This window comes from Alosa alosa, chromosome 10 (genome assembly GCF_017589495.1).
Source record: "Alosa alosa isolate M-15738 ecotype Scorff River chromosome 10, AALO_Geno_1.1, whole genome shotgun sequence".
NCBI classification, from domain to species: Eukaryota; Metazoa; Chordata; class Actinopteri; order Clupeiformes; family Clupeidae; genus Alosa; species Alosa alosa.
In genome coordinates, this window is record NC_063198.1 from 34804088 (window position 1) to 34821587 (window position 17500).

The 17500-nt window shown below is 40.3% G+C and overlaps 1 protein-coding gene across 1 annotated transcript in view; it reads right to left on the reverse strand.

Annotated features, from left to right (window-relative positions):
* nelfcd (negative elongation factor complex member C/D) overlaps positions 1 to 17500 on the reverse strand; it is a 54912-nt gene that overhangs the window by 6579 nt on the left and 30833 nt on the right. The window contains exon 11 of the mRNA XM_048255654.1: positions 17409 to 17500. This exon is cut by the window's right edge and continues 23 nt beyond it. Within this exon, the coding sequence (XP_048111611.1) occupies positions 17409 to 17500 (92 nt within the window). The remainder of the gene's footprint in view (positions 1 to 17408) is intronic.

Genomic DNA, 17500 nt, shown 5'->3' on the forward strand with positions numbered 1-17500 from the left:
CAGTTTCCCCAACACACACACACACACAAAACATTTTCTTAATAATCCAACAGATTACAACAGTTCAGTTTCCCCAACACACACACACACACACACACACACACACACACACAAAACATTTTCTTAATAATCCAACAGATTACAACAGTTCAGTTTCCCAACAACACACACACACACACAAAACATTTTCTTAATAATCCAACAGATTACAACAGTTCAGTTTCCCCAACACACACACACACACAAAACATTTTCTTAATAATCCAACAGATTACAACAGTTCAGTTTCCCCAACACACACACACACACAAAACATTTTCTTAATAATCCAACAGATTACAACAGTTCAGTTTCCCCAACACACACACACACACAAAACATTTTTCTTAATAATCCAACAGATTACAACAGTTCAGTTTCCCCAACACACACACACACAAAACATTTTCTTAATAATCCATCAGATTACAACAGTTCAGTTTCCCCAACACACACAACAGTTCATTTTTCTTAATAATCCAACAGATTACAACAGTTCAGTTTCCCCAACACACACACACACACAAAACACTTAATAATCCACAAAACAGTTCAGTTTTTCTTAATAATCCAACAGATTACAACAGTTCAGTTTCCCCAACACACACACACACACAAAACATTTTCTTAATAATCCAACAGATTACAACAGTTCAGTTTCCCCAACACACACACACACACAAAACATTTTCTTAATAATCCAACAGATTACAACAGTTCAGTTTCCCCAAACACACACACACACAAAACATTTTCTTAATAATCCAACAGATTACAACAGTTCAGTTTCCCCAACACACACACACACACAAAACATTTTCTTAATAATCCAACAGATTACAACAGTTCAGTTTCCCCAACACACACACACACACAAAACATTTTCTTAATAATCCAACAGATTACAACAGTTCAGTTTCCCCAACACACACACACACACAAAACATTTTCTTAATAATCCAACAGATTACAACAGTTCAGTTTCCCCAACACACACACACACACACAAAACATTTTTCTTAATAATCCAACAGATTACAACAGTTCAGTTTCCCCAACACACACACACACACAAAACATTTTCTTAATAATCCAACAGATTACAACAGTTCAGTTTCCCCAACACACACACACACACAAAACATTTTCTTAATAATCCAACAGATTACAACAGTTCAGTTTCCCCAACACACACACACACACAAAACATTTTCTTAATAATCCAACAATTACAACAGTTCAGTTTCCAACACACACACAGTTCAGAAAGTTTCCCCAACACACACACACACACCAACATTTTCTTAATAACAACAGATTACAACAGTTCAGTTTCCCCAACACACACACACACACACAAAACATTTTCTTAATAATCCAACAGATTACAACAGTTCAGTTTCCCCAACACACACACACACACAAAACATTTTCTTAATAATCCAACAGATTACAACAGTTCAGTTTCCCAACACACACACACACACAAAACATTTTCTTAATAATCCAACAGATTACAACAGTTCAGTTTCCCCAACACACACACACACACAAAACATTTTCTTAATAATCCAACAGATTACAACAGTTCAGTTTCCCCAACACACACACACACACAAAACATTTTCTTAATAATCCAACAGATTACAACAGTTCAGTTTCCCCAACACACACACACACACAAAACATTTTCTTAATAATCCAACAGATTACAACAGTTCAGTTTCCCCAACACACACACACACACAAAACATTTTCTTAATAATCCAACAGATTACAACAGTTCAGTTTCCCCAACACACACACACACACAAAACATTTTCTTAATAATCCAACAGATTACAACAGTTCAGTTTCCCCAACACACACACACACACAAAACAGTTTTTCTTAATAATCCAACAGATTACAACAGTTCAGTTTCCCAACACACACACACACACAAAACATTTTCTTAATAATCCAACAGATTACAACAGTTCAGTTTCCCCCACACACACACACACACACACACACACATTTTCTTAATAATCCAACAGATTACAACAGTTCAGTTTCCCCAACACACACACACACACAAAACATTTTCTTAATAATCCAACAGATTACAACAGTTCAGTTTCCCCAACACACACACACACACAAAACATTTTCTTAATAATCCAACAGATTACAACAGTTCAGTTTCCCCAACAGTTCAGTTTCCCCACACACACACACACACAAAACATTTTCTTAATAATCCAACAGATTACAACAGTTCAGTTTCCCCAACACACACACACACACAAAACATTTTCTTAATAATCCAACAGATTACAACAGTTCAGTTTCCCCAACACACACACACACACACAAAACATTTTTCTTAATAATCCAACAGATTACAACAGTTCAGTTTCCCCAACACACACACACACACAAAACATTTTCTTAATAATCCAACAGATTACAACAGTTCAGTTTCCCCAACACACACACACACACAAAACATTTTCTTAATAATCCAACAGATTACAACAGTTCAGTTTCCCCAACACACACACACACACAAAACATTTTCTTAATAATCCAACAGATTACAACAGTTCAGTTTCCCCAACACACACACACACACAAAACATTTTCTTAATAATCCAACAGATTACAACAGTTCAGTTTCCCCAACACACACACACACACAAAACATTTTCTTAATAATCCAACAGATTACAACAGTTCAGTTTCCCCAACACACACACACACACAAAACATTTTCTTAATAATCCAACAGATTACAACAGTTCAGTTTCCCCAACACACACACACACACAAAACATTTTCTTAATAATCCAACAGATTACAACAGTTCAGTTTCCCCAACACACACACACACACACAAAAACATTTTCTTAATAATCCAACAGATTACAACAGTTCAGTTTCCCCAACACACACACACACACAAAACATTTTCTTAATAATCCAACAGATTACAACAGTTCAGTTTCCCCAACACACACACACACAAAAACATTTTCTTAATAATCCAACAGATTACAACAGTTCAGTTTCCCCAACACACACACACACACAAAACATTTTCTTAATAATCCAACAGATTACAACAGTTCAGTTTCCCCAACACACACACACACACAAAACATTTTCTTAATAATCCAACAGATTACAACAGTTCAGTTTCCCCAACACACACACACACACAAAACATTTTCTTAATAATCCAACAGATTACAACAGTTCAGTTTCCCCAACACACACACACACACAAAACATTTTCTTAATAATCCAACAGATTACAACAGTTCAGTTTCCCCAACACACACACACACACACACAAAACATTTTCTTAATAATCCAACAGATTACAACAGTTCAGTTTCCCCAACACACACACACACACAAAACATTTTCTTAATAATCCAACAGATTACAACAGTTCAGTTTCCCCAACACACACACACACACAAAACATTTTCTTAATAATCCAACAGATTACAACAGTTCAGTTTCCCCAACACACACACACACAAAACATTTTCTTAATAATCCAACAGATTACAACAGTTCAGTTTCCCCAACACACACACACACACAAAACATTTTCTTAATACACACACACACACACAAAACATTTTCTTAATAATCCAACAGATTACAACAGTTCAGTTTCCCCAACACACACACACACACAAAACATTTTCTTAATAATCCAACAGATTACAACAGTTCAGTTTCCCCAACACACACACACACACAAAACATTTTCTTAATAATCCAACAGATTACAACAGTTCAGTTTCCCCAACACACACACACACACAAAACATTTTCTTAATAATCCAACAGATTACAACAGTTCAGTTTCCCCAACACACACACACACACAAAACATTTTCTTAATAATCCAACAGATTACAACAGTTCAGTTTCCCCAACACACACACACACACAATTAATAAACATTTTTTTATTTCTACTATATCAGATATTCTCTAAAGTTGAGCTGCTTTCATTACTGAGAAATCCTTCAATAAGCTTCCTAGGTGTGTGTGTGTGTGTGTGTGTGTGTGTGTGTGTGTGTCAATAAGCTTCCTAGGTGTGCGTGGGATCTGAGCAGCTACGAGGTCCACACACACACACACACACACACACACACACACACACCTGTCCACCTGGCACAACTGGACGAGGTAACAGCAGGGCTTAATTAGAGCCGGAACACGGCGGAACATGTTCCGGCACCTCCGACGTTGGATCCGGAACCTTTTTTATTGGATCAGTCAACTCTTACGTCAATATAAAAAATAAATCGCCTAAACGAAAAATAAATAAATTACTGTTGTGTAGTGTTCAATGTTGATATTGCATCGATAGGCCGCGGTATGTCATCAGGGCTTTCAGGGAATACCACCTCTACCATCTCCTGTACAGCAAACAGGGCGTCTCTTCTCCCCTCTACCATCTCCTCCCTACTCTTCATTTGCCTTGTCAGCCCGCCGCTTGCCCAGTTCAACCCCTTTCCTTGCGTGAGGTCATGGGTTTCTAAAGGACATAGAGCTGCACTGGACACAAGGTGTAGAGAAAGCAGGGTAATGGAGGCCGGGGGTCTGGATGCTGTATGGGCCGTTTTGGACAAGTAGGCCTAGGCTACGGTAGGAAGAAATCGCGCTTCCACGCTGTATCTAGTTGATCATTGATTACTGGGTGTGGGTGGTCATCATTGCAATATATAGCATACTTTAGCGCCGAGGCTATTAGCCCCTTGTTGGACTGTTTTGTTGGTTCCCCCCTCCTGTTTTCCCGGTCTGTGGACGCGCTTGTGTGTGTGTGTGTGTGTGTGTGCGTGAGTGTTTGTGTCTCCCGCTCCCTCTCTGTGTCATATTATGTGTCTGTTCCGATGTGTTTTGATTGGGGGAGGTGTCCGGGGGGGAATTGGGGTTCAGATAGGTATTCAGATGTGTCAATCAGAAATTACTAATCATTCCACGCTGTATCTAGTTGATTATTGATTACTGGGTGGTCATCATTGCAATATATAGCATACTATAGCCTATATGTTTTTATTTCGGCCTATGCGTGTTTGTCCAGTTGTTGACGATAATTTGATAATGGATAATTGCTGTTTTTTTTTTTTTTTACATGTAACACCCATGCAGTGCAGTGTGTTGCAAGTTCTGAAGTTAATAAACATTGCCCTGGTGTACACACGCGTGACTTGACTTGGACTTTAGCACTGAATGACTCGAACTTGGACTCGTACATTCAGACCATGCAGACTCGGAAATTGAGACGAGGACTCGACTTTTTTTTTTTTGTTACATTACATTACATTACATTACATTTAGCAGACACTTCTTGACCAAAGTGACTTACATGTCAGCTATATTACAAGGGATCACATTGTCCCCGGAGCAACTTGGGGTTAAGTGCCTTGCTCAAGGGCACAACGGTGGAAGCCGGGAATTGAACCGACAACTTTCAGGCTACTGCACGCTAGCCCCACTACACTACCACCGCCCCATGTCATTGTAATGTCATTAGGCTATAATGTAATTGTAATATGTCATTAGAATAATATTATTGCAATGGAATGTTACTGCTTCATGTCATACATCACACATCATGTCATGTTCCTACAATAACGGACGTTAACTTTAATGGCGCCAAATGCCTGGAGACTTGAATGCCTCGAAGGTTGTTTGTTTTGCATTTAATAGTGACTCGACTCGGACTTGACTCGGATGAGTAGTGGACTCGACTCGGACTTGACTTTTTTTTAATGACTTAGACTTGAACACTGGAGACTCGAACCTGGACTTGGACTCGAGGCATAGTGACTTGACTACAACACTGACACACACACACACACACACACACCTTCCGTATTTTCTTATGTAAAATAACTACAGAAGTAAAGGTTTTGTCAATGTCACTGTCAAAAAATTATTTTCAAATATGAGGATTAAATACTGGACATAGATTAAATAATCTATTGCTGTTGTCCTTGGTCTCCCTCACATTTTCATCTGTTCTTACGAGTAGTAAACAAAACCATATGATTTACTTAATGTTATACAAGAACAGAATATAATTGGACAGAATTGAGTTCAGACTTGAGTTCGGTATTTTGGGTCCGGCCCTCCTCAACAGTCCCAGTTTGTCATGTGGCCCCTTGGGGAAATTAGTTGCCCACCCCTGATATATATTATATAGATTGTATATATTAGGCATTTTCCAAACTATCAGTAGCAGCATTTAAAATGGCCCATAAATATTTTTAAATGAAATCAAGAAAAAACCGAATGTTGATCTTTCATTTAAATTTACAGTATTGTCGTTACATGGTTTGTGCACCAGATGGCGCTGCTTCTTGCTGCAAGACACGCTGCTTGATGTGGTTCCACTTCCTACACAACGAACAACAACAAATCAGAGCCCGTCTACGCAGAGCCTGGCCACTCCGTATTAAGTCCCATTGTACCGAATTTTGGTTGCAGTTCCACCAGAGTTCCACTGGGGGCGATCGCCATGAGTGCAGAATGAATGGGAGTCAATGGAGCTAGACAGCTAAATTGGTCTCTTTCACCTGATTGTCGTTGACAAATCTCAGATTTGATTGTAGTTTGTATAACTTCAACATGGGTTATAGGTCAAAAGTTGAATGAACGAGTACTTATGTCCTTTTGTTTTCTTACTGGTTGGGTCGTTGTTGCCCATAACACGCTAGCATTGTGCTAATATGTGACGTCACTCACGCTTTTTAGAACAATTAAGTGACTTTAAAAATTATACTACTCAACTAAGTGTATTTTCTTTGCCTCCCCTTTCGAATAAAATATTCAAATGATTTGAAAAAAAAAATGATATCCCGAGAAAAGTGGATTTTGAGGGGTACAGCTCCATAGACCTCCATGCATTCTGCACTCGTGGACGAGCGCCCTCATGTGGAACCACAGAAGGAACTGCAACCAGTTCAGAAACCGGAAGTTTTCCGAGAGTGGCAGTTCTCCCCTTATTAGACAGTAGGCTTGTTCGACTTGAGGCAGATCTGACTTGGTCTGGCTTTCTACGTAAACGTGATCTTCAGAGGCTAGCCGGGAGGAGCTACAACAGAGGGCAGCTCATCCCGGACAGACAGGGAGACATCGCGGGAGATATCGCGGAATTTTGTTTCCAATAAACACAGCAGAACTTTCATTCTTACACATTAAAATGAGCTTGATGACTGACGAAATAAATTCTTATGATGTAGTTTAAATAAACCACTGTTGTCATACAGTTAACAGGCCTGCATTGTAGCACATACATTCAATATCAAGTGTTTCCACTATATGTGTGTCTATCTATTTGGCCAACAGCAGAAAATAACAGAATATCCAAACGTTTTCAGTAGGCTAGCCTACCATTGTTGAAGAAATCACGTATAAGAAGGTATCCCTTTGATTTCTGTTTATTTTCGCATATTCCAACATAAGGAAGCACCATGAGACTCCGTCAAAATCGTCATGAGGACATTCCTCCCAAATGGCCCTATCCGTCTTTGAACTGGCGTCATGAGGGCGTGTTTTTAGCTCGTGCAGCTTCGTGGAAGGCAACTGCCAGATCTGTCTGCAGGCTAAGACTCCCGCGATATTTTAAGGTCATATGACATGGTGTCACCTCCACTTTGTCCCTCCCCGGCTGACAGAAGTCGGACAGAATTTCTAACCAGTAAGCATTGCGTCCATCCCAGTATGCATTGTGTTTAACCCAGCATGCATCACATCAAGTCAGATCTGCACAGATCTGCCTCAAGTCGAACACGCCTATTCTCTGAACAAATTGACCGTTCGCAAAAGCCACGCCCCCTAGTTATTGTTACTACGATGAAAGACTGCAGTATGACATGGAGACACTTGTATAAAAACTCATATCTAGCTTTGTTGGGTGACAAACTTAAACGGGAGGCGAGTGTGATTCACCGATATTAATATTAGCTGTGCTAGATAGACTTGCATGCATGTTACAAGGACACTGGGCTATGTCATGGTGCTGCCAAAAAACGGAAACATAGCCTACATTGCAGAGCCACTTCAACTTTATTATTATATGGTGAATAAATGTTACACGACTCTGCACAGCCCACTGATCTATAAAGATCAGTGGCACAGCCCCATGCTTCTCTGATGTGACGAAGCTAGCACATTATTAGCAGCGGTTAGCTAACTATGCTAACGTTAGTTATCTACAAGTCTTCATCCAAGTGACACCAAGGGCCCGGGAAGGGGGGTGCTGAAGGTGCTGCAGCACCCCCTGCTGGCAGGAGATAGATTTTTACAAAATATTATATACATGTTTAAATAATTACTAATTCGCTGTCTGACATTATTTATATTTTTGTATGTGAAATGATGAGTCAAATAACAAAAAAGGGTTATGGATAGGTTTGAATATAGGCTACTAAAAATGAACAGTTATAGAGATCAACGTGAACGTGAGTCAGTTACTGTAAGAACCGTTGCGTGGTTTCAGCTAGGCCTATGTGATCGCGATCTACGGTTGATATAGCCTAGGTCTACATATTCTATGCGATTTACACGTTCAAAAAAGCATGGATAAGCTGAAAGAAACTTTAATTGTGTTTTACAGTTTTGCAAAATTAATAAATGTATAGCTAGTGAAATCATTTCACTATCCTAGTCGCCAAGATAGAAATTATTAGGACACTTGCTGTGGAGACGACACACTTTAGGCTATTCAGAAATTATATGCGAGATCGTTGCAGCCTGATTATTAGCCTATATTTAAAGCCAAACATCTCTGGTGTGGTTTTGACGATCAGAAAAGTAATTTTCCTTAGCTATACTGAAATAGGCTAATGATGTCAAGTGCGCTTCTGTGGGGTTACGGTGGGCGAGGTGGCTTCGGATTGCTGTCGCGGAACATTGGAATTTGTGGCTGCCCAGGACTTTTCTAAAACTTCTCTCTATCACCCGCACACCGCGCTAAAATGATGTATTTAGCAGTCAAAATCCGAAACATATCCAGGAGGGGAGAAATCGTCGGACATCCATTATTTTTGTTATTCAGCACCCCTGGTCAAAAATAGGTTCCCGCGCGCCTGAGTGACACTCATTTTATATGCAATGCTGGCAATGCTGAAAACGATCCTTATTTATCTTACTTACATTGAGTTGACTGTGTGGCTTAATCCACAGATGTGGTGGAGCACTGTTTCGTTATGGTTTGCTAAGGACTAACCCTTAACAAAACGAAAACGTTATCAAGATTGAAAGGCATTTTTCTGTGTATCGGTGTTGTGTTAATCCCACATTTGTCATTTGACTGTCCTTTTCAACTCATATCACTATAAAATCCAATAAAACAGGACAAATATCAAGGCTCCCAATACATTTCTATAGCCGTAAGGTGAAGTTGACCGGCCATGTCTGCCTGCACGCGAAATCATTTTTTTGTAGGGTGGTAGGGGAAGAGTCCCGCCCTACTCGCCCTGTGATTGGCCAGCTCAGGCTAGAAGGCTACTACCTCGTCCGTTTCTATCGAGCCTCACAGTCCCGCCCCTCCTCCGAGAGAGCTTAGTTTCCGGAAATAAATTTCCCATTAATTTCTCCCATTGACGTTTTGGAAAGATCCGTATCTAAAGAGTTTTAGAGCATGTCTTAGGCTAATCAGCTACGGAGTAACTCATAAGCATACAACATATCATTTCGAGTGAAAAAACAAAGAGAAATTCCAAAAAAAGTCAAAAGGTACAAGACTGTGTACATATTTTCCTTTCCGAGCGAAGGAACTACTCATCCCATAAACCACTGCGCCTCACTGAATAATATATAAGCAATGCACGAACCAGCGCGAAATCGTTTCCAACCGGCGACAGCACACGCATCCTTTCCTCCAAACAGTGATTTTTATATAGTGAATGTGCAGTTAATAGCAGTTATTTCAGGAGGAATCGTGCAAATAATCGTGTTTTGGTATTGAATGTTATATTTACCATTGTGTATTTTATATCGTGTGTGTGAAAGCGGTTAACGTTAGCAATATTGTGCAGTGCTTCGTATCTGACTGCCATCCTGATGCATGGACTGGTGCATGGTCTGCTCTTGGACCACCATATTCTATATAGTTTGCTGTGAATTATTACGCAAAATGTTCATTAAATGTACGAAGAAGTATTTCTAGGTTAATGATTGATGATTTGACTCGAACAGTATGAAGGCTACAGTAGCCTAGCTAATGTTAACTAGCATTACCAACCTCCCTGCAAAACTCCCCACACAACTTTGTAGGTCTTGTCCCTCATGCTGGCCCTTACAAAACCCACAAGCTAACCCTCGGACACACAACAGTCAGTAAATGTGACCCGATTTAAAGTGGTTTTCACCCCTTTGGACACTCTTGATTTCGTCCTTGAAACAGTGAAATATAGAATAGAAGCTAACCATTTTACTGCAGTGTCTAGCTGCTAGCCGGTGGTAGCATCCAGCTTGCATGTGCTATCAGCTAGCTAGCTAGTTCAAGCTAGTTTCAAGCTAGCTTAGTCGAGGCTTTTTATGCCTCGACTAAGTTGATGTTTCCTATAAACAACAATTCATGTTCATAGAAACAACAAGGTCACTAAAACATTATATTAATGTTAGCAGCATTATAATGACATTCTAATGTCTGAAAGGCTAATGATTAGCCTATCGGCTACCTGAAAAGTTAAGTGTTTAAACTAGCATTTACAGTATTCTATTTGATGGTGTATTGGCCCTGACTAAGTTTGTGTGATATATAAACCACAATCCTTGTTGATACAAGTACCAATGTTCGGCTAGAAAGTTTTTATTCACATTAAGATTTTCGCCATAGGCAGTAAAAGACTCCGCCATCTTTGTCAATAATTTTCGCTGATAAAGTTTCAAACTATGATCATAACGGCCATTCCACCAATCAGAGGCATCACTGTGGGATTGTGGGATTGTTCAGGATTGTGGGTAATGAAGTACTTATCCAAGACATCGTGATTAAGACATTTATTTCAAAAACAAGGTTAGTGCCCCTCGAGGTTACTCGCCCTCTATATGACCATATACAATCGCTTAGTACAGCCGTAGCTGGTTTTGAGTCTACCATGTGCAGTTAAGTTTTTATGGCTTATACCAGAATTGTCAATGGAGAAATTGCATTGAATTCTTACTTCCGGAAACTCCTGTGGGCGGGACTGTGATGCTATATGGAGATGGGTAGTAATCAAATCATTATTCTGGTGGTGGACGTTGAAACAATTTTAATGCAACTGATAGTTGAAGTTGTCAAAAACTGTAAAATAGGTTGTTTGTATTAGGGGGGTTTGGTGGGTTACCCCCCAACTTATTTTTTTAAATTCCCTACTGATAGGTGTTCTATATATATATATATATATATATATATATATATATATATATATATATATATCTCTATGGGTAGTAGTACTGCTATCTAAACTTTGTGAGTCTAACTGACAACTAGCATAGCAACCTGTAGCTAACAAGGATTGCATTGATTAAGGTTAGGGTTGAAGTTGTCAACCAAAGGCTGTAAAATAGCTTGTTTACAGTCTATGTTGTCAACATGATGAATAAGTGTTACGGTATTTAAAGGCACACTATGCAGGTTTTTTAGCTTAACTCATTGAGTGCCAAAAACTTAATATTACGTTTTTCCTTCCCATGCGTTGAGTGCCAAAAACGTAATATTACGTTTTTAGCTTTTTTTTTTAAAATTACGAAACTAGACACTCCAACACACCTTATATGTGATTTTGGGAACTCTGTGATGAATGGAAATTAAATATATGACTATCAAAAACTCATGAAAACGCACAATCTGGACATTTTATCATAACTCGGTTGCCGCTTTGGGTCGAATCAGTGACGCATGCACGTCAGGTCAAAACCAGGCCATTTTCATGGGTCCATCACTAGGTGGCAGTCTCGCCAGGTCTCGCTGATCACTTCCCGGAAAGTTTCCTGAAGTTTACAGGCAACACTTCATATTTCATGAAAGACGTTATATCTCCATTTCTAGAAAAAAACAGCGATTTTGATGAAAACTAGCCACTGTTTAGCTTGGGATTTCTCAGGAACAGAGGCGTGTAGAAATACACGGTTTGCACCCACTGAGAGCTTAAAGTCTCACCTTTTAAACGAGCCATTGTATGTGTTCATAGCTATAACACAGAATATGCTGTGGCTGTACAAAAATCATCAACAATGGTCTAGATTGCTGGCACTCTAGGACAAAGCTTCCGAAAACAGCTTGGCATTCAATGAGTTAATATGCAAGTTTTTTTTTAGCTTAATTTACCTTCATTTAACAGCTCCAGAGTCATTGGAATGGTTATATCTTTTTTCGGGTTGAATGGTGGCCGTCTCACTTCCCCCTAGCGTCTGAGCGGAAAAACCACGCTTGCAACTGTGGGCCGACGGCCTCAGTGTCAAGAAGTATAACGAGTGTAACGAATTGCTTTACTGCATTCAAATACACATACACGCCAGGCACCGGCTAGAAAAAGGTAGGGATGGAGTTTCTCAGACATTCATCATGACAGAGCCAGCGAAAAAAAAGCAAAAACCGAGAAAACAGTAAGGAAATTGCCAATACTGCATAGTTTACCTTTAAGGGGGTTTGGGGGGTTTCCCCCCCAACTTATTTTTATAAATTCCCTACTGATATAGCGCTAGCTACTGAGCCAGAACCAAACTAACAACCTGTAGTGCTAGATAGCAGGGATAGCATTAAGGTAACTAGGTTATCAGGGTAATATAAAATTGAACTGACATAATTTATTAACAGGAGTTTAGGACTGTATATTTGCTGCAGGCTTAAAACATGTCATAGTCAGACATTTAGGTGGGATATTTTATAATTTCCTATGGCTGATACTAGTGATAGAAGCCCATCAGTTTTGTCTTTTGATTTTTTTAATTTTCCCCTCCGATTTAGCCAGAGAGGCAGCAACTGTCAATCATGCATAACCCCAGCCAATCACAGACAGAGTAGGGCGTATTCTCATGCATATCCCAGCCAATCACAGACAGAGTAGGGCGGTATTGGCCAATCACAGACCGTCTTCCGCTACCACCCTACAAAAATTTTTCGCATGGCGCACAGAGCTACTGGACTGCCATTGGCTCATCTGCGTTCAATGGGCGGGGTTTTGCGAACGGTCAATTGCAGCTTGCGTGTCACAGCTTTCTGAAGTGGTTTGTGTGTCCATTGTGAAATGTAATTCTCAATTCTTCTGGAAGCCTAAATAAACCCAACAATGTAGCTTGGTTGGACACGCTTGGTTTTTACTGCAGTAAGCTAACGCTAATCCTAGAGTCATTGGTCACCAGCTTTGTTACGTCCAAGGTAAAATAACATTAGTGTAATGGGTAGAGAAAATGGCCTCTTATATTAGTTTAATTAAACAGTTACCCCCCTCCTATTTTTTTATTTGATTACATTTAAGATAACATCTCCATGTATTTCACTTCATGCCAGTAGATGGCAATATTGCACTGCTTTACCATAGTGGGTTGCCGTGGAGACGGTAGCTCGAGCACTCAGAAATAAACGTCCAGCGCTTGAGAAATCATTTCTGTATCTCCACTTCTTACCCACACCACAGGTATATTTTTAAACCTTTTCAATTTCTGTTAATATGTATCAAAAAAATCATGTCTCACCCCTGTCCCTAAAAAGCCACATCCTAGTGAGCTTAATGACTACAGACCTGTCACACTAACATCACATGTGATGAAGACAATGGAGCCACTTGTCTTAGGTATGTTCAGACCCCAGGTACGCCATGCACTAGACCCGTTACAGTTTGCATACCAGGAGAAAGTGGGCGTGGACGATGCCATCACTTATCTTCTACACAGGACACATTCTCACCTGGACAAGGGGAAAAGTGCTGTGAGAATCATGTTCTTTGATTTCTCAAGTGCTTTTAACACCATCCAACCCCTCAGACTGGGAGACAAGCTCTTGCAGATGGGTGTGGACACTCACCTGGTAACCTGGATCACAGATTACCTGACGGAGCGACCACAGTTCGTCAGACTGAAGAACTGTTTCTCGGACACTGTGATCAGCAGCACCGGAGTGCCACAGGGAACTGTGCTCTCTCCAGTCCTGTTCACCTTGTACACATCTGACTTCCGCTACAACACTGAGTCATGCCACATGCAGAAGTTTTCTGACGGAGGAGGAGTATAGGAGCCTGGTGGAGGACTTTGTGCAATGGTGCAAACTCAATCATCTCCATCTAAACACTTCAAAGACTAAGGAGATGGTGGTGGATTTCCGCAGATCTAAGCCCACTCTGCTACCAGTCTCCATTGATGGGGTCAATGTGGAGGTGGTAAGCACCTACAAGTACCTGGGTCTCCACCTGGACAATAAACTGGACTGGTCAGCCAACACTGACGCACTCTACAAGAAAGGGCAGAGCAGGCTGTAGTTCCTGAGGAGGCTGCGCTCCTTCAATGTGTGCAGCAAGCTCCTCAGGATGTTCTACCAGTCTGTTGTTGCCAGCGTCCTCTTCTATGCAGTGGTATGTTGGGGAGGAAGCACAAAGAAGAAGGATGCGGGGCGACTTGACAGGCTGGTAAGGAAGGCTGGCTCTGTAGTGGGAGCTGAACTGGAGTGCATCACTTCAATATCTGACAAAAGGACCCTGAACAAACTGATCAACATCTTGGACATGAGTGTCATCCACTCCACAGCACTATTATTAAGCAGAAGAGCCTGATCAGCTGGAGACTTCGCTCACTGCCTTGCGCAACAGACAGACTGAGGAAGTCATTCATCCCCAGGGCCATTGAACTGTTCAATGCATCACTTAAGGGAAGAGGAGAAATAGACTTCTCCGCATAGTCTGTCTGCCTCTTCACCACCTCCAATGTCTTGAACTGTCTGTCCACTAGTCACTTTACATTTGTCTTCTGCCTCACTGTTTGCGTGCTTTATTAGCACATATGCATAACCCCTCCCTCCATGCCACATACCTTTCTTAATATAGTTATTTATATATAGATATATAGACTTTATTCTTGCACTGTTGCACTGTTTGACTTACTCATTTGCACCATCACCATGACACTCATTCACACAGAGCACCTTACCTTACCTTACCCTTATGCACAGAGGACCACAGGCTCAGTCCCTGCTTCAGCCATTGCAAGCGCACCTGATTGATTATTCACCCACTATGTGGATACTGTTTTTTAGAATTGATTTTGATTAAGTTTTATTTAGTATAATTTGTATTTTGTATATTTAGTATATTCTTTATCTTCTACAGTCCTTATTGCTTAGTTGTTTTTTTATATTATATACTTTTAATTACTTTTTCTGCTGTTATTGAATGTATGTGTGTGTTGTCTGTATGCTACTGTGACCTTGAATTTCCCCTAGGGATCAATAAAGTATATCTATCTATCTATCTATCAAAAGAGTACATCACCAGTATGTTTGTCTGTGTAGTGTAAAAAGTCATGTCATGTGTAGAAATGTGATTTAGAATGTTTATAAGTATTTGCTGTATACTGTAGCTAACGTTAACGAGCTAGCAGAAGCTAGAAACTAGTTTAAGTTAGCAAGCTACCGTCAGTTCAGCTTCCGTTCTCTCGTCTTTCTGTATGAACTATAAAAGCGGTATAGCGTCGAGTGAACGTCAGTATTTTAATGTTTAAGTGTATGTAACATGTATGTTAAGTTTCTCAGTACTTTTGTTTGGTTTAGTGCTCCATTCTAAATTGCTAGTATATCTTGTTAGCCAGAGCCTGTCAGGTTCTCAATGTAGGTTGCCGCCGGTGTTGTCAGTGGGTGTGTGCGTGCACGTAGACACACGCACACGGCAGACAGCGTTGTGTTGGTGAAAGGATGACAGTCACATGAACAGCCTCAATCGTATTTTTTATATTATTGTCGTATAGTATTCTAAGCATTTGATTAATGAAAATGTTGTTAATGTATTTGATGAAAGTAACCCAATGTAAACGTTATTTTATGTGTGTTCACTTCGAAAAAGTTAATTGATAACATAGCCAAGTACCCTGTGTATATGTAGCCTATACTGGAATGTATTAAGACATTGTATGGTTTAGGACATTGTATGGTTTACATACAATGTCATTCGATGACTAGTGTTATTTGTTGAATCATATTGGATATATTACTGTCTATTTCATAATATCTAGGTAAAGGGTTTTGTATTGTATTTATATATGTCAATGTTTTCTATATTGGTCTATTTATTGCATTTATTATATTAGTAATGTTTGAAACTATAGTTTATTATATCAGAGGTATTTCAATGTTTATATTATTATAGTATATTTTATAATTGTATATTTTGGAATATGTCCAGTGTCATACTGTGTGCTAGGCCTATCTGTTATTGCTCTCTTGAATGATTTTTACAAAGAAATAAACATCCAGCGCTTGAGAAAGACATCGTTTCTGTATCTCCACTTGTTTCCAACCCACAGTGCTGTCCCACACACATAAACACTGAGGCCGGTAACATTAGCATTGGTGCTATCCAGCCTGTGGTCTTGTCCCTGCCCAGATTCCCCTAGGTCTGAGGCTGGTACCATTAGCATTGGTTGAATGATGGAGACTAATTTCATTTTTGGTCTATTTGTGAAACATAAACGCGGGTATACCAAGTAAATTTATATCATCACTGTAATTGTCTCTTAAAAATGACTTTACTCAAATATCGATATCAGCCTTCAAAATCCCATATCGGTCGGGCTCTAGTGCCAGATGTAAAGGTGTGTGTGTGTGTTACCTCGTCCAGTAGTGCCAGGTGGACAGGTGTGTGTGTGGTTACCTCGTCCAGTAGTGCCAGATGTAAAGGTGTGTGTGTGTGTGTGTGTGTGTGTGTGTTACCTCGTCCAGTAGTGCCAGATGTAAAGGTGTGTGTGTGTGTGTGTGCGTGTGTGTGTGTGTTACCTCGTCCAGTAGTGCCAGGTGGACAGGTGTGTGTGTGTGTGTGTGTGTTACCGCGTCCAGTAGTGCCAGATGTAAAGGTGTGTGTGTGTGTGTGTGTGTGTGTGTGTTACCTCGTCCAGTAGTGCCAGGTGTGTGTGTGTGTTACCTCGTCCAGTAGTGTCAGGTGGACAGGTGTGTGTGTGTGTGTGTGTGTGTGTGTGTGTGTGTTACCTCGTCCAGTAGTGTCAGGTGGACAGGTGTGTGTGTGTGTGTGTGTGTGTGTGTGTGTGTTACCTCGTCCAGTAGTGCCAGGTGGACAGGTGTGTGTGTGTGTGTGTGTGTGTTACCTCGTCCAGTAGTGCCAGATGTAAAAGTGTGTGTGTGTGTGTGTGTGTGTGTGTGTGTGTTACCTCGTCCAGTAGTGCCAGGTGGACAGGTGTGTGGTCAGTCTGCAGCTGAAAGTAGCGCGGCTCCGAGACCGTCCAGTCGACCCACTTCAGCA